The following is an 18588-nucleotide window of genomic DNA, read 5'->3' as shown; positions in this document are numbered from 1 at the left end:
AGAATGAATGGGGGAAGGGCCTGGATCAATGTAATCAGGAACTTCCTAACCCTTAGAGTTGCCTAGAACACTGTTGCTAGAGTGGCTAACCCTACCAACGACCCCCCAAGCACTGGTTGTCAGGGAGGCAACTTCTGCCTTAGCAGAGCAGCTAAACCAAGTGACACCCATCCACAGACACACACAGCCCAGCTCATCAGGAGAATCTGGGGCCAGTGTTGGGAGCTGGAGCCACTGTGCTTCTCTGCCCTTTTCTTAACCATATTCAGTAGCTTCTCTGGTAGAGCAGGGTGCTATGGAGGATGCTTCCAGCCATTCTCAGGTCAGTGGTTCAAATTTGGCTCCAGGTACTTAAAGCAGTGCTGAGAGCAAGTATTCTAGAGTTAGTAGGCCTGAACCCTGGCTCTACCACTGGACAAGGATAGCTAAGCTCTCTACATTTCAGCTTCCTATCAGCCAACAGGGAGATAACAGTACCTACCTCACAAGGGGTCTATAAAGACAACATGAGATGATATATGTAAAGCATATAGCAAAGTAGCTGGAACTTAGTAAATGCTCAACACATGTTACCATTATTATCGTTATTATTTTCAATGCCTAACAGTGTGTAGCTCGTAATCGGCGCCCCATATATATTTATTGAATGAATCAATGAAAATTCTGCCCACTTACACAAGGGAAGAAATAAGGGAAAACATTCTACTTAGTTAATCACTCTCATCTGAGGTTGAGTAGGGGACTGGATAGCAAAGCTATTGACTTAAGTGATTTTAACAATGTTATAGTGAATATTTTCTAGCCATTCTACGTGTCTTCCCACATTGTATTTGGGCCTTTGCTTTCAGAGCACCTCTCTGTAATGAAAGGCCACTCTGATTTATTTCTTGCAGTGTATGGCTGTCAGCTCCTATTTGGTTTGTGTAGTTGCCTAAAAACAGTCATCTAGGGAAAGTTACTTATTGGAACACAGTATTGCTAAAGCTCAGTGTTTTGTTCCTCCAATTAGAGACTGAAGCTACAGCAAGGGGTCTCAGTGAGGCTTTATGCCATCTCCTGGAGAGTGGGAGGAGAAATAAAGGGAACCGAAAGAGTTCCAGGAGTCACACATAGAACCATGATATTTGGAAGAAGAAATAAGATTGACCAGAACCCTGAAAGAGCTGAATAGACTCAACTTACCTCTAGTGTTGTCTGCCTTCCCCCCAAAATTAGATAACCTCTGAAGTCCCTTCCAGCCTAAATTTCTGTCTTTGCATCAGCTTCATTCTGTTCAAAAAAGAGAATGGATGGATGTGTTGCAGCACAGAGTGGAGATTGGCCAGTATGACTGAGGACCAAGACAGAGGGAGACCAAAAGAAAGAGGGAAGGGGAACAGAATCGGGAAGGTTTGCCAGGGAAGGTGGGCTTGAAAGAGTTCAGAGAAGTTCTGCAGCCAGACAAGAAAAGAAGGACTTCTGGCTAGCAGGAAAATCATATAAGCAGTGAGATGAAGGACCCAGCACACTGAGAATGGCAAGCAGTGTGTCAGGAGGTGAAGCTGAGAGGCTGGGTCAGATGGCAAGGGCTTTACTCTGCTGAGACTCAAATGTGATCATGGCAAGCCCTATGGTGGGAGAATACACAGAAGGACAAAGGACCTCTTCTGTAAAGCAAACAGGTGGAGCCTTGTCCAGGCAGAATGTAACATATTAATCATTCAGAACAGGGACTTTGGAGTTTTTCTAAGATAATAAAGACCTTCTGCCCTTTCACCTCTTGGAAGTCACTGCAAAACAAGGAATTTCTCAAAAACACACACAAGCACCATCATCTCAGAAACTAAGAGACATTGCAACCATGAACTACATAGTATAGGAAACTGAAAGTGGCTGGCATAATAGGCTGAGAGGGGTGAAACTTAAGAGGCAAGTCCCAAGAAGGAGGAAGACAGTTGCCTTCCAGACAGCTGAGAAATTGCAGGTTCTGAATACAGCTGAAGGTCAGATGAAGTGCCAGACTTAAAAACAGGAGAATTATTTGAAAATCTGTGTAAAGTAAAATACTGAGGATGGGGGAATCATAGCAGAAGGGAGGCAGGACTAGATTGCCGCTCCAGACAGAGCAGCATGCGGAGGCTTGTGAATTTTAGCTCCAGATCGACTGCAAGAACTAACCAGCAATCCTGAGAGGACCCACAGACCCTCCAAAAGAAGGAGACTGCTCTAGAGGACCTGGGAGACACCCCAAATACTGTGAGTGCCCCCACGTGGAAATGGGAAAGGGAGACATTCCTCTCCCAAACACACACTGGAGAAGCTAAAGGTCTGTTTGCAGGAGAATTTCCTTACTTTACCTAGAGCTGAGTCAAGTTAGAGAGCCAAACCTAGCAAAATACAAGGGTAGAAGAAGCAACAGAAAGGCCCAGAGAGCTTGCTGAATCCCCAAGCAGCCCATTGCTGCCTGGCACCACAGGGATCCATCAGGAGGATAGCCAGAGGGGCAAAGGGTAAAACCCCACAGGGAGAAGGACTTCTCTAGCTGAACTTTGAACGGGACAAGAAGACTCCTGGCCAGAACTCAGGGGAGGGCAGGGATCCAGCTTGCAGAATCCACAGTCAGGGAAGAACTAAAGCAGTTTTCTCTAACAGCTGGGAGGCAGAACACCTTGGGCAGGTTTTCAAGCTTGACTCACCCTCTGCCTGGAAACAGACTGGGGATGTTGCAGGAGACATGGTGGGAGTGAGACTGGCCCTTCAGTTTGCCTGGGAGGTAGGCGAGGCCTGTGACTGCCTGCTTTCCCCCACTTCCCTAACAACCTGCATGACTCAGCAGAGATAGCCATAATCCTCCTAGGTACACAGCTCCAGTGACCTGAGAATCTCACCCCCATCCCCAACAGTAGCTGCAGCAAGACCTGCCCAAGGAGAGTCTGAGCTCAGACAGACCTAGCCCTGCCCCTATGTGATGGTCCTTCCCTATTCACCCTGGTAGCAGAAGACAAAAAATATATAATCTTGGGAGTTCTAGGACCCCGCCCACTGCCAGTCCCTCTCCACGCTACTATAGCTGATGCTTTCTGGAAAGCACCACCTCCATTATCAAGAGAATTCACCATTATCAAGCCACCACTACAAGAACCACTAAAAGGAGCTTTAAATCTTGAAACAAATCCTAGAAACACATCAACACACAACCTTTTTAAAGCACAAATCACACAGGACCTATAAAACAAAAACACAAGTCAAAAAGCAAAAACAAAAGTACACAGGCAACAAAGACCATGACAAAAGCAACAGTACCTCACATTTCAGTACTAACATTGAAGGTGAATGGCCTAAATCCTCTACTTAAAAAGATACAGAACCACAGAATGGATAAGAACCCACCAACCAATTATCTGCTGCTTTAAGGAGACTCACCTAACACATAAGGGCTCACATAAACTTAAAGTAAAGGAGTAGAAAAAGGCATTTCATGCAAATGGACACCAAAAGCAAGCTGAGGTAGCTATTCTTATATCAGACAAAACAAAGTTTAAAGCAACAGCAGTTAAAAGAGACCAAGAGGGACATTATATAATGGCGAAAGTCCTTGTCCAACAGGAAAATATCACGATCCTAAACATATATGCACCTAACACTGGTGCCCCCAAATTTATAAAACAGCCACTAATAAATCTAAGAAATCAGATAGCAACACAATAATAGTGGGGGACTTCAATACTCCATTGGCAGCACTAGACAGGTCATCAATATAGAAAGCAACAAAGAAAACAATGGATTTAAACTATACCTTGGAACAAATAGACTTAACAGATATATAAAGAACATTTCATCCAACAACCACAGAATACACATTCTATTCAACAGTGAATAACTTTCTAACTTTCACCAAGATAGACCATATGGTAGGTCATAAAACGAGCCTCCATAAATTTAGGAAAGATAAAACTATATCAAGCACTCTCTCAGATAACAGTGGAATAAAACTGGAAATTAACTCCAAAGGAACGTTCAAAACCATGCAAATACTGGAAAATTAAATAAACTGGTCCTGAATGAGCACTGGGTCAAAACCAAAATCAAGATGGAAATGAAAAAATTCTTCAAGGCTGGGCACGGTCGCTCATGCCTGTAATTCCAGCACTCTGGGAGGCCAAGGCGGGCGGATCACCTGAGGTTGGGAGTTTGAGACCAGCCTCACCAACATGGAGAAACCCTGTCTCTACTAAAAATACAAAATTAGCTGGGCATGGTGGCGCATGCTTATTATTCCAGCTACTCAGGAGACTGAGGCAGGATAATTGCTTGAACTCAGGAGGCAGAGATTGCAGTGAGCCAAGACTGTGCCATTACACTCCAGCCTGGGCAATAAGAGTGAAATTCCATCTCAAAAAAAAAAAAAATTCTTCAAACTAAACAATAGTAATGACACAACCTGTCAAAACCCTGGGATACAGCTAAGGTGGTGCTAAGAGGAAAGTTTATAGCCCTAAATGCCTATATCAAAAACACTGAAAGAGCACAAACAGACAATCTAAGGTCACACCTCAAGGAACTAGAGAAACAAGAACAAACCAAACCCAAACCCATCAGAGGAAAGGAAATAACTAACATCAGAGCAGAACTAAATGAAATTGAAACAAACAAACAAACAAATACAAAAGATAAATGAAACAAAAAGCTGGTTCTTTGAAAAGATAAAACTGATAGACCATTAGTAAGATTAACCAAGAAAAGAAGAGAAAATATCAAAATAATCTGATTAAGAAACAAAACAGGAGATATTACAATTGACACCACTGAAATACAAAAAATCATTTAAGGCTACTATGAACACCTTTACCCACATAAACTAGAAAACCTAGAAGAGATGGATACATTCCTGGAAAAATACAACCCTCCTGGCTTAAATCAGGAAGAATTAGACATCCTGAACAGACCAATAACAAGCAGCGAGATTAAAATGATAATTTTAAAATTACCAATAAAAAAAAGTCCAGGACCAGACAGATTCACAGCAGAATTCTACCAGACATTCAAGGAATTAGAACCAATCCTTTTGCTACTATTCCACAAGATAGAAAAAGAAGGACCCTCCTTAATTCATTCTCTGAAGCCAGCATCACCCTAATACCAAAACCAGGAAAAGACAACCAGAAAAGAAAACTACAGACCGATATCCTTGACGAACATAGATGCTAAAATCCTTAACAAAATACTAGCTAACCAAATCCAACAACATATAAAAAAGATAATCCACCATAAACAAGATGGTTTCATACTGAGGATGCAGAGATAGTTTAACATATGCAAGTCAATAAATGTGATACACCACATAAACACAATTAAAAACAAAAATCACATGATTATCTCAATAGATGCAGAAAAAGCATTCAACAAAATCCAGCATTGCTTTATGATTAAAACTCTCAGCAAAATCAGCATACAAGGGATATACCATAATGTAATAAAAGCCACCTATGATAATCCCACAGCCAACATAATACTGAATGGGGAAAAGTTGAAAGCATTCCTTCTGAGACCTGGAACAAGACAAGGATGCTCACTCTCACCATTCCTCTTCAACATAGTACTGGAAGGCCTAGCCAGAGCAATCAGACAAGAGAAAGAAATAAAGGGCATCCAGATTGGTAAAGAGGAAGTCAAACTGTCACAGTTGCTGACGATATGATCATTTACCTTGAAAACCCTAAGGACTCCTATAGGCTCCTAGAACTGATAAAGAATTCAGCATAGTTTCTGGATACAGGAGTAATGGACACAAGTCAGTAGCTCTTCTATATACCAGCAGGGACCAAGCAGAGAATCAAATCAAGAACTCAACCCCTTTTACAATAGATGCAAAAAAATAAAATAAAATAACCGAGGAGTCAAAAGACCTCTACAGGAAAACTACAATACACTGCTGAAAGTAATCACAAATGACACAAACAAATGGAATCATATCCCATGCTCATGGCTGGGTAGAATCAATATTGTGAAAATGACCATACTGCCAAAAGCAATCTACAAATTCAGTGCAATCCCCATCAAAATACCACCATCATTCTTCACAGAATTAGAAAAAACAATTCTAAAATTTATATGGAATCAAAAAAAGAGCCCACATAGCCAAAGCGAGACTAAACAAAAAGAACAAATCTGGAGTCATTACATTACCCCACTTCAAACTATACTATAAAGCCATAGTCACCAAAACAGCATGATACTGGTATAAAAACAGGCATTTAGACCATTGCAACAGAATAGAGAACCCAGAAATAAAGCTAAATACTTACAGTCAACTGATATTCGACAAAGTAAACAAAATCATAAAGGGGGGAAAAGACACTATATTCAACAAATGGTGCTGAGATAATTGCCAAGCCACATGTAGAAGAATAAAACTGGATCCTCATATCTCACCTTATACAAAAATCAACTCAAGATGGACTAAGAACTTAAACCTGACACCTGAAACTATAAAAATTCTAGAAGATAACATTGGAAAAACTCTCCTAGACATTGGCTTAGGCAAGGATTTCATGACCAAGAACCTGAAAGCAAATGCAATAAAAACAAAGATAAATAGCTGTGACCTAATTAAACTAAAGAACTTTTGCTCAGCAAAAGGAACAGTCAGCAGAGTGAACAGGCTACCAAAAGAGTGGGAGAAAATCTTCACAATCTATACATCTGACAAAGGAAAAATATCCAGAATCTACAATGAACTCAAATCAGTAAGAAAAAAAAAATCCCATCAAAAAGTGGGCTAAAGACATGAATAGACAATTCTTAAAAGAAGATATACAAATGGCAAATAAATATATGAAAAAATGCTCAGCATCACTAATGATCATGTAAATCAAAACTACAATGTGATACCACCTCACTTGTGCAAGAATGGCCATAATCAAAAAATCAACACTATTGGTGGGAATGTAAACTAGTACAGCCACTAGGGAAAACTGTGGAGATCCTTAAGGAAAAAGTAGAACTACCATTTGATCTAGCAATCCCACTACTGGATATCTACCCAGAGGAAAAGAAGTCATTATTCGAAAAAGACACTTGTACATGCATGTTTATAGCAGCACAATTCACAATTGCAGAATCATGGAACCACCCAAATGCCCATCAATCAACAAGAAACTGTGCTGCATACATGCATGCACACACACACACACACGCAATGGAATACTATGCAGCCATAAATTAACAGCATTTGCAATGAATTAACAGCATTTACAATGACCTGGATGAGACTGGAGACTATTATTCTAAGTGAAGTAACTCAGGAATGGAAAACCAAACATCGTATGTTCGCACTGGTATGTGGGAGCTAAGCTATGAGAACGAAAAGTTTAAGAATGATGCAATGGACTTTGAGGACTTCGGGGGAGGAGTGGAAGGGGCACAAGGGATAAGAGACTGCAAATATGGTGCAGTGTATACTGCTCAGGTGATGGGTGCACCAAAATCTCACAAATCGTTACTCATGTAACCAAATACCACCTGTACCCCCAGTAACTTATGGAAAAACAAAATAAAATCTGTGTAAGAAGTAGCTGGACCTGTTGTTCCCCTCTCCCACCATGTAGGAGACAGGAGGATTTTTCTCTGGAGAGCTAAAGCAGCTTTGACTGAAGTACCCCAAGAGTAGAGGAGGGCAGGGGTGAGGCACTGAAAACAGAGATTAAAGAAGTACCTACATACTGATCAGGGAGACCCCCAGCAACTTTTGCCTACACAGATACTGGAACTCCAGTTGCCAGTTTATGCTTGCAGGCAGGATATTGGAGGAGGGTAATTTAGGAAGAACTAAACTTTCCCAGAAAAGACATTGGGCATTGCCTCACTGCCTCATCAACCAGCAGTGCAGCCCACCTAGTAGTAGCCCCCCACCACCCCATCCCCACAGAACTGCCCAAACATCTTTCTGTTGCTTTACTCTTAAATCTGAATAGACAAAGAATCACCAAGCACCTGAGGAAAGCCTACAACAGGAGAGATCATCAAAAGAAAGAAGCATCAATTCAGAAAACAGAAGACATTTTTTAATTTATCATTAATATCCTCAGAGAGACTGGAGAAGACATTATATCTGTAAAACAAGAATAGTGTACTGTTTTAAAAGAAAAAAAGAATCAGACTTGAAAATTAAGATGATGTTTAAAAATCTTTAATTCTTAGAAAGGTTGGAATATAAAGTTGAGAAATCTTACAGAAAGTTCAAAAGATAAATTGATGGAGATGAGGGGAAAGTAGATAGGAAAATTACAGACTAAGCAACGGGGTCCCATATATATTTCATTGGAAATCAGAAAAAGAGAATAAAGTGGAGAGGAGGAAATGATCAAAGAAATAATACAGGAAAACATCCAAGGGTGGGCAGACTGAAAGAGCTAATGGAGTGCCCAGTAAAATTAGAGGGGGAAAAAGAAATTGTGCTATGATGAAATTTAAGACTACCAGAAAAAAAAAAAAAAAGATAGTGAAAGTTTGACTTGTCAGCAGCAACACTGCCAGCTGAAAAACAAAGGAGTAGTACTTTCAAAATTCTAGAAATGAATTATTGCCCAATTAGAATTCTATATCCAGCCAAATCATCACTCAGGTATACAATATTCAAAGTCTACACACACACACACACACACACACACACACACACACACACACACACACACACACACACACACACACACACACACACACACACACACACACACACACACACACACACACACACACACACACACACACACACACACACACAAATTACCATATACATATTCCCCTTCGGGAAGTTACTAGAGGAAGTATTCCATCCAAACAAGAGAATGAAAAAAAAGGTAGAGGAAAACACAGGATCCAGGAAAGAGAGACAAAGGGACCCCCCAGGCTTAGAAAATATCTAGTCCAGATTGGAGCAAAGGAGACAAAGAAGCATAATGGAAAGTAGGAAATTTCATCAGCCAAATAGATGTCATCATGAGGAAAATTTTAGTTAGAGGCTGTTGGAGGGTAAGGGAAAACTTACAAATAGAAACTAAGGAAATTAAGCAAATGGGCAGAAAGGCAATTAATTCCAGGAGAAATAAAAACTTGTTCATAGCATATTACTTGGCTCCTCAGTGGTGCATTATGGACAGAATAATGTGAGCACTGAATATTGATTTAACCAAGAATTGTTATACTGGAAAAAAGGGAGACAGAATGGAACTAAATCCTCATCTGTGACAATAGGAAATATGAAATTGATGAAAAAAGAGAAAGAAGTATAAGCATTTAATTTAGAAATATGCAGATAGCGAGAAGCAGCTACAAGAATTAAGTGTTTGCTTCTGGGTGGTAAACTGGGGGTAAAAGGTGAGAACAGGTAAGTGGTGTGAATACAGCATTGTTTGTTTAAGTGCCTTTCAGGACTATTTGATTCTTATCTTATACTATGCGTGTGGTACTCTCTCTTTGTTGCTTTTTTTTCCTTTTTTCTTTATTTTTGGGGAGGTGGGATTTATTGATGGGCATGAGTAAGGAGGGGGATCACAGTGGACATCCTCTCAAGTGCAGAGCTTTTAAAAAAATTAAGGAAAAGAGCTCTCTGAAGTCACATTGATTCATATTTGAATCTTGGAGAAACTGTTTTGCTACCTTAGTGATCTTGGGAAAATTATTTTAAGCTTTTTGAGCCTCCATGTCCTCAATGAGTATTTGCCATGCCTCAAAGGCAAATACTTTATTAGCTATCACATTTCATAGGATTCCTTGGAAACAGGTCAACTGCCTAACCCAAGAAAAGCCCTCAATAGAAGCTTTCTGCCTGCTCTAACTACCTAACACCGTTCATTCCTCTCTGGACACCTTGATCTCTTGGTCTTCATCAGTCATTCAGCCCCAGTGTGAATTTAGTCCCCTTGTTTCCATATTTCACCTTAGCTCTAATGCAAAGAAGGTTTTTATCTTGTTTAAAAAAAATAAGCAGGTGACCCTTGACCTAGAAATCAGTTCCTCTGTGGAGTGGCTTTGGTGATGGAGAAACTCTGTTTCCCCTATGGTATAGAAAAACTTCAGTCATACTCTTTCAGCCACTGGTGAGCAAAAGCTTAGGTGAGAACCAGACATCTTAGAAGGCTCCAGGATCTCCCATTTGTGCCCACAAACATTTCCAGCCTTAATCCCTTTTGCTAGTAAGATTCCTCAGCTGGATGATGAAAACTGAGCCCATGGTGTTGTAATTGTCAGCTTAGCTACCTGCCACTGGCAGGTGACAGCTGCACCTGTGAGGCTGGTCAGTTTCCCACACACCCAGTGTGCCTGCGGCCTCCTGCACCCTAAGCCCTGCCCTGACCCCACCACTAGTTATTGAACAGGGAATGAGGTTTCCTGGTAGAGATTATTTATTTTACTGCCAGGATTATGCTATATGCAAAGTACAGGTCCAGGCACTGAGGATGACATAGAGATACATGCATATTCAGCCTCAAAGAGGTTTGCCATTTAATGAGGGAGAAGTTGATCACCATCCAAAAGACAAGGAAATAAACAAAGTGGGTGGGAGAAGGGCCACTGGTGGGCTGCATGTAAGATAAGGAAGACCATGGGTCTACATGTGGGAATGCTGCTTTTGGAGCTTCCCATGCAAGCCTGGGAGCAGGTAAGCACCCAGCTCAGCTGATTTTCTTTAAGCAAAAGGAAGTCTTCAAATATGTGTGATGTTTTATCCTTGGGGCAGCAGTGGGAGGAGGTAGTCTCTGAATACTGACAGTCTTACAGAAGAGGATAGTGCCTTGTGGGCAGGGTGACCCTACAATTCATTATCCAAACAGGGACACTTAAGAGTGAAGGTAATGAAAGATAACCAGCACTCCAGGATAGGTATAGCCAGGGCTTCCCCTTGCAAACAAGACATATGATCTCCTGACTTATAGGAGCTTAGTAATTATAAAGCAGAGTAGAGCCAGTGACGTAGGGACCAGCAGAGAATAGATTCTGGCTGGGCGCTGTGGCTTATGGCTGTAATTCCAGGATTTTGGGAGGCCAAGGCAGGAGGATAGCTTGAGGCCAGGAGTTCAAGATGAGCCTGGGCAACATAGTGAGACTTCATCTCTACAAAATTAATAAATAAATTAGCCAGGCATGGTAGCACACATCTATAGTCCCAGCCACTCATGAGACAGGCAGGAGGATGATGTGAGCCTGGGAGTTAGGACTGCAGTGAGCCATAATTGTACCAGCCTGGGCAACAGAGCAAGACCCTGTCTTAAAAAAAAGAGAGAGAGAGAGAATAGATTTCTACTCATTCTGAATGTCTAGGTCTCCTGCAGGTTCAAAAGGCTTCTCAGGCAATTCTCCCAGACACCCTGGGTAAGAGCCATTGGCAGGCGGCCCTGGTCTCTCTTTACACATTCCCTCCTCAGAATGACTGCTCAAGGAGCCCATGTTCACCAATGACCAGCATCAGTCCCCTTCTCTGGTTAGGACTCCTGAAAGAGCCACGTATGTTCTGGCCAAGCTACTTAAAAATTAAATGTGTATTTTCTGCTTCCCTGGCGCCTTAGCTCCTCCTGCATGGAAACCAATTCAACTTGTCTTGGTGTGATTTTTAATTGCCATGCCAAAGTCCCCACATCCTTATGGTTCTTTTCAAAGAGTAATTCTTATTTCAAAACCACTTCACAGTAATTTCACAGTGTAGGAAATAATGTAGAAAATGCTCTAAGCAATTGCTGTTTCATCAAAGAAATTAACGGTTGTTAATAAGAGGAGAGCCCTAATGACCTAGCACTTTTACCCTATATCATTCTGCATCCTGATAGAATAAAGGTCATAGAGTAACAAAATTTACAAGGTAAAATTATACCTACTTATTTTGTCTCTTCCACCAGCCTGTGATTTCCTGGAGGACATAAATTACATTATTCACATAAGATATCATTAAAACCATCACTGGGCTGGTCTAAAGGTAGTGAGTTATCTCAATTGATTGTTCACAGTTAGAGATCAAACTTCTTGTTCTATTTTTTCCCTTCATCTCACTACTGTACTTGACTAGTCTTTTTTAACAACTAAAAATAATAAAATAAATAAAACCATCATTGACGTGGACATATTTGTGGGTCTCCTAAATGAGTGTGGTTGAATGGAAGGCAGCCTGGTCATAGCCCCACCTCTGGGACTATGCTGACACCAGAAAGGCCCCTTTCAGTCCTTACACCCAAAACAGATTTTCCTCCGTGATCTTTATGTATAGCAAAGCATATTCCTCCCAGGCCACCTGAGGCAACTGGGAGGTGGCCTCCTCCTCCTGTTCCCCTTCCCATCCCACTGGGACAGTTTTGTTGTCTCGGTTCAGCTCTGCCTGGTCTTAAAACTCTGGGGCCTACCTCTTAAACCAGGCAGGGCATGGTCAAGACTCTTCCCTCCAGTTCCCACAGCCTCCAACATTGCTCTTTAATGACTTTGTGGAAAATGGTTCGCTCTATCTCTCTTTCTCTCACTGGACTGTGTTTCCTGTTTTCTTTTTCATTGTCATAAAAATTCTAGACACAGGCCGGGCGCGGTGGCTCAAGCCTGTAATCCCAGCACTTTGGGAGGCCGAGGCGGGTGGATCACCAGGTCAAGAGATCGAGACCATCCTAGTCAACACGGTGAAACCCCGTCTCTACTAAAACTACAAAAAATTAGCTGGGCATGGTGGCGCGTGCCTATAATCCCAGCTACTCAGGAGGCTGAGGCAGGAGAATTGCCTGAACCCAGGAGGCGGAGGTTGCGGTGAGCCGAGATCGCGCCATTGCACTCCAGCCTGGGTAACAAGAGCGAAACTCCGTCTCAAAAAACAAAACAAAACAAAACAAAAATTCTAGACACTGCTTAGGGTCCCATGGGTAGTAGATTGTGTCCATCTCTGACAGATCTCTACCATGTGGCTCCTCCTTTCTAGAAATGTACTGATGCTCACCAGCCTCATCAAGAAAACTATGAACACCATTATTCACATTATTCTAACTTTAGATTGGATGTGGATTAAATGTTGGCATCACCTGGTTCTGTCAGATTGCCTCATCTGGCTCCTTAAAAACCAAAATGGGAAAATTCACATTTTGGTTATTAAATCAGAGTTCCAGCTGTCAGACCATATTGCTTGTGCTAGAGGAACGGTGAATAATGTGTGTTGGTAGCAAGAAAAAGGCAGACGCTAAAGGGTATTTGTAACCAACATAACTATGTAATAAAGGCAATGTTAGTATAAATTAAATACATACAAAATAAAGGCAATTATTAATACGTAAGTATAGGCTCCAGAGATGTTTCAGTTTGGTCTCCTTCTTCTCCCCCTACCACAGAAACCAAATGACCGTGATCATAAAGTGAGACTGGCACTGGGAAATGGCTTACGAGGAGATGTGTGGAAACAATTTGTCAAGAGATTTGGGGACATTCACATCTATGAGTTCTATGCTGCCACTGAAGGCAATATTGGACTTCTGAATTATACGAGAAAAGTCGGTGCTGTTGGAAGAGTAAACTACCTACAGAAAGTAAGTCCATTGAAATATGAGAGCATACATAGCCAGTTTTCAGAATACAGAGACTTCTTAAAAGCCAAGTCATGAAGATGTTGTTACCACAAATCAGGCAGCATCAGAGGCATGGCCCATTCCTATCACCAAGAGAGGCTTTGCTCATTCTCTGTGATGATGACCTTAAAAAATCAGATCCTCCAGTTAAAAGCATCTCAATTTCTATTAAGAACAATCCATTGTGCCTTTGCCATCTGCAACTTAGGTGAAGTCTTCCTGATGCCCTTTATACTCATATGTGATAAAACACCTGAAGGTTACAAATTCCATAAGCGTATCGTACGCTGTGAAACATAGCGTTTCCCTTTCATTGTGTCGTGCATCACAATCACCTGGGGAGTTTTTTATATGCACAGATGCAAGTCCCCACCCGCTAGGCTTTGGATTCAGTGGTTCTGAGGGGGAGCCCAGGCATCTCAGTGCTAGGATCTAGTAAACATTTATGTCCACCTAATAATTCCACCAGAAAGATACTTCTTATTTTTAAGCCAGTTCACATAGCAGTCTCTTTTCCCTGTCAGTCATTTTATTGCTTGTGGGTCTCTGTTGTCATCTTTGTACTCAGGCAGTCAGTCTTGCAGATAACCAACTATTCTGCAAATATCCAGAAATGTTCAGCAAATGCTGAGCCTCCACTGGCTTGAGAAGCCACTGTGGTCATTATGCCTCTGGGCAGCTCATCCTGTCTGGCCATGAAACAGCCACAATGGAACTCTCACGCAACCTGTGTCCCCACAGACAGACCAACAGAGTACAGAGGACAGCAGTTCATGTGCATAAGAGGCCAAGCTCTGGAGAGCAAATCTCAGTGCCACCCCACACTAGCTGAGTGACCTTGGGCAGGTCACGTACGCTCCTCAGGCCTCAATTTCATCATGTGTAAAACAGAGTTAACAAGAGAAAATATTGAACCCAGTTCCTAGCCCACACTCAATAATGGAAAAGGATTGTTAAAAAGATTAAATAACTTATGAAAAGGCCCTTAGAGGCGATAGCCCAATCCCTGTCATTTAATAGCCTTGAATAATTGTTAGCCGTAATGATGATGGTCACTCCATTTCTTAAATTCTGGCCTAATCTAAAGGTGTTCCCAAGTTCAAGGACCCTCTCTGGCAATGACAGCTCCACCTATGCTACACAGGTCCCTCCACAGTCCTCTAGACCTGCACTGTCCAAACAGTAGCCACTAGCTACATGTGGCTATTTAAAGTTATATTAATAAAAGTTTCAATCCAGTTCCTCAGTCACACTAGCCACATTTCCAGTGCTGAATAGCCACGTGTGGTTAGTAATTACCCTATTGAGCAATGTAGACAGAGAACATTTCCATCAACACAGCAGATTTCTAGGCAGTGCTGCTGCAGATTGAGAATCGATTTCCTACTCCCCATTGGAACTGCTGCTGAGAGGGTCCATTAGTGCTGTGTATTACCTGTTCTTTACTTTCTCATTGCCATGTTTTATTGTCAGTTTTTCTTCTTTAAGCAAAACATTAAAGAAAAAAAAACTTTAAAAAGCAGATGATGACAAGCAACTGATGTGGAAGAAACATTCATTACAACCTATAAATTTTTTATATTCCTACAGACAAGATCTACATTTGTTAGCCATAAGTGAAACTTGTTTTTTTAAATGAAGTCATCTTCTAATACTAAAGTATATGATTGGTTGCTTCATCACATAGGCTTGAATATAAATTTGAAATAGACACAGTAATCATGGCTAATAATTATATCCAAATACTGTCATGTTTGCATTTTTCTTCCAACAAGGAAAATAATATATTTATTATTGCTGTCACTGAATTGCTGAAAATTTAATTCTTATGCATTGAATTATATGTTAAATGTGATAGAGTTTTAATACTTTTATAGTCATGGGCATGAAATAATTATGCTTTTGATTCTAAAATAGATAACATTTCTGTAGAAACATGAAAAATCTAACAGTGGCATATTAATATAAGGTTATATAAGATTTTAAAAACCCATCTGTGATATAGCCGCCAAAAGACTCAAGAATGTTCATAACAGTTTTATTTATAATAGTCCAAAACTAGAAATAATCCAAACACCCATTAACAGGAAAATAAATGAATTGTGGTATATTTATACAAGGGAAAATTGCATGCAATAAAAAACACCAACATTGATGGATGAATACTATAGACATATTGAGTGAAAGAAGCAGACACAGAAAAAACATACATTTATTTTATTTATCTGAAGTTTAATTGGGCCGGGCACGGTGGCTCACGCCTATTATCCCAGTACTTTGGGAGGCCAAGGTGGGCAGATCACCTGAGGTCAGGAGTTTCAGACCAGCATGATCAACATGGAGAAATCTCTTCTCTACTAAAAATACAAAATTAGCCAGGCATGGTGGCACATGCCTGTAATCCCAGCTACTTGGGAGGCTGAGGCAGGAGAATCGCCTGAACCCGGGAGGAGGAGGGTGCAGTGAGCCAAGATCTCGCCCTTTCACTCCAGCCTGGGCAACAAGAGTGAAACTCCATCTCAAAAAAAAAAAAAAAGATTAATTGACAGTGATATAAGTCAGAATAGTAGTTAACTTCACAAAAAAGGGCAGGGGGAAGCTTTCTAGGTGAAATGAAAATATTTTCTCTCTCTCTCTGGGTAGCAGTTTTAAGGGTATATGCAAATGTAAAATTTCATCAACCTATACCCCTACGATGTACTTTATGTGCTTTATGTATGTTATACCACAATTTAAAAGAAAAAAAATTATAAAAGATTTATAATCAAAATTAAACATTTTAATCTTGCTAGAAAGTCATAACTTATGACCTGATTAAATATGATGTGGAGAAAGATGAACCTGTCCGTGATGAAAATGGATATTGCGTCAGAGTTCCCAAAGGTACAGTGGACTTTTGTTCAATCAATCTGTGCCCTTTCTTATCTTGACCAATTGATTTTTAAGGACTAACATATTATTGCCACATGGTAAAATTTATCAGAGTGGGGAAAAGCCGGGGTGTCATTTAAGTACCCTCTAATATACAGGAATTCCAAAAGGTGCTAATTTAACACTGCATGGAACATAATTATAGTTTTAAACCTAGCTTAACAACTTCTTGTTTATGAGGTAATGTTCTGTGGGAAAGGATATGTAATTGTGGTTGCAAAACCATAGTTTCAGGTGGTCTTTACCTTTAAGCTTTAACTAGTGTGCATTTATGTAAGTCGGTGTAAATCATTACTCAGTAAAAGATCAGAATTAAAAGAATTACAGGCCAGGTGTGGTGGCTCACACCTGTAATCCCAGCACTTATGAGATTGAGGAGGATGGATCATTTGAGGTCAGTAGTTTAAGACCAGCCTGGCCAACATGATGAAATCCTGTCTCTACTAAAAATACAAAAATTAGCTGGGCATGGTGGCACACACCTGTAACCCCAGCTACTTGGGAGGCTGAGGCAGAGGTTGCAGTGAGCCAAGACTGTACCACTGCACTCCAGCCTGGGCAACAGAGCAAGATTTCATCTCAAAAAAAATAAAATAAAATAATTAGGCCATATGCAATACATATACAATAATGTACAGTATATGTGTGTATGGTATATATACATACAACTCACATGTACACATGCATGGAAAATGATACTTCCTACAGCTAGTTTGTTGCCAGTGGGTTTATGGCATTAGTTTTAAGAGAAGGTTGATGTATACATTTGCATACCTCTAGCACACAAAATAACAGTTTACTTTCTTCTATCTTAGGTGAAGTTGGACTTCTGGTTTGCAAAATCACACAACTTACACCATTTAGCGGCTATGCTGGGGGAAAGGCTCAGACAGAGAAGAAAAAACTGAGAGATGTCTTTAAGAAAGGAGACCTCTATTTCAACAGTGGAGATCTCTTAATGGTTGACAGTGAAAATTTCATCTATTTCCACGACAGAGTTGGAGATACATTCCGGTTGGTTTTTCTGAATCATTGGGCCAAAAACAAACACATGCACAGTTTGGCTTATTCCTAGATTGAAATCACATTCCACTTTGGTTATAGTGCATTTCTTCTCTCTCTTTGGTACATGAGGTCAAATTCCTGTGTTCCCGGAGAATGAGGAATGAAGTGCACGAAGTGTCACTCTGCAGTGCACGGTTAACTTGGCTGAGCAACACCAGATGAGAATAAGCCAGGAAACCTGTATCTGATTTTTGGAGAGGAAAGTCCATTTAACTCCCCTTGTTTGTTCTGTATTACTACTGGTCACTCTTAGAACAGCCAAGGATTTTCACCTTTCCAATCATGGAGGTGTTAAGATAAAATCAGATGCAAACTAATGTGGAGCTGATTTAGTTAAAGAGGTAAGGGGTTCAGAGCCCCTTCCCCCAACGCCTTTCATCCCCAACCAAATGGTCTCCCACAAAACCTCCAGGTCAGCACAAGGAAGTTTGGAAGTCCTTCTAATAGACCATGAAATTAATTCCCTACCATAGCACAGTCCTCCAGCCTCAGACACAGCTTCCTTCCTGTGTAAACTCCCTGAGGGCAGGCCCTGTGTCTGCCTGTTCACCCCCAGCACCTACCATGGTACCTGACACACATAATCACTTTTTGCATGAATGAATGAGGAAGGGATGGAAGTTGTCTAACTGCAGTACAAAGACAGCAGAGTGGAATGAGGAGAACCAGGCTCACCTCTCCCCCTGAGCAGCAGTGGTATCAGGACAGGTAACCATTCTGGACCCCAGTTCTTTTGCCCTTGTGATGAGGGTCATGATGATTCTCAGAGTCCTTCCATCTCTACTAGTCCACATCTTAAGATCCATATCACTTTATGTCATCTTCCTGTTATTAAAAAGATACTTCTGGGAGAACTAAAGGATTTTTAATGGTCTGGGCTTGGTGGCTCACGCCTGTAATCCGCTACTAGGAAGGCTGAGGCAGGAGAATCACCTGAACCAGGTAGACAGAGGTTGCACTGAGCCAAGATTGTGCCTCTGCACTCCAGCCTGAGCAACAGTGAGACTTCACCTCAAAAAAAAAAAAAAAA

General features: G+C 41.0%; 1 protein-coding gene across 1 annotated transcript in view; it reads left to right on the top strand.

Moving 5' to 3' along the window:
* The window catches only part of SLC27A2 (solute carrier family 27 member 2), a 51421-nt gene that overhangs the window by 24951 nt on the left and 7882 nt on the right, over positions 1 to 18588 (top strand). The window contains exons 5-7 of the mRNA XM_017544945.2: positions 13329 to 13523; positions 16355 to 16445; positions 17309 to 17507. Coding sequence (XP_017400434.1) covers positions 13329 to 13523; positions 16355 to 16445; positions 17309 to 17507 — 485 coding nt within the window. The remainder of the gene's footprint in view (positions 1 to 13328; positions 13524 to 16354; positions 16446 to 17308; positions 17508 to 18588) is intronic.

This window comes from Cebus imitator, unplaced genomic scaffold, assembly GCF_001604975.1.
Source record: "Cebus imitator isolate Cc_AM_T3 unplaced genomic scaffold, Cebus_imitator-1.0 Scaffold9, whole genome shotgun sequence".
Lineage (NCBI taxonomy): Eukaryota > Metazoa > Chordata > Mammalia > Primates > Cebidae > Cebus > Cebus imitator.
Note: the sequence above shows the minus strand (reverse complement) of the source record. Positions and strands in the feature narration are given on the sequence as shown.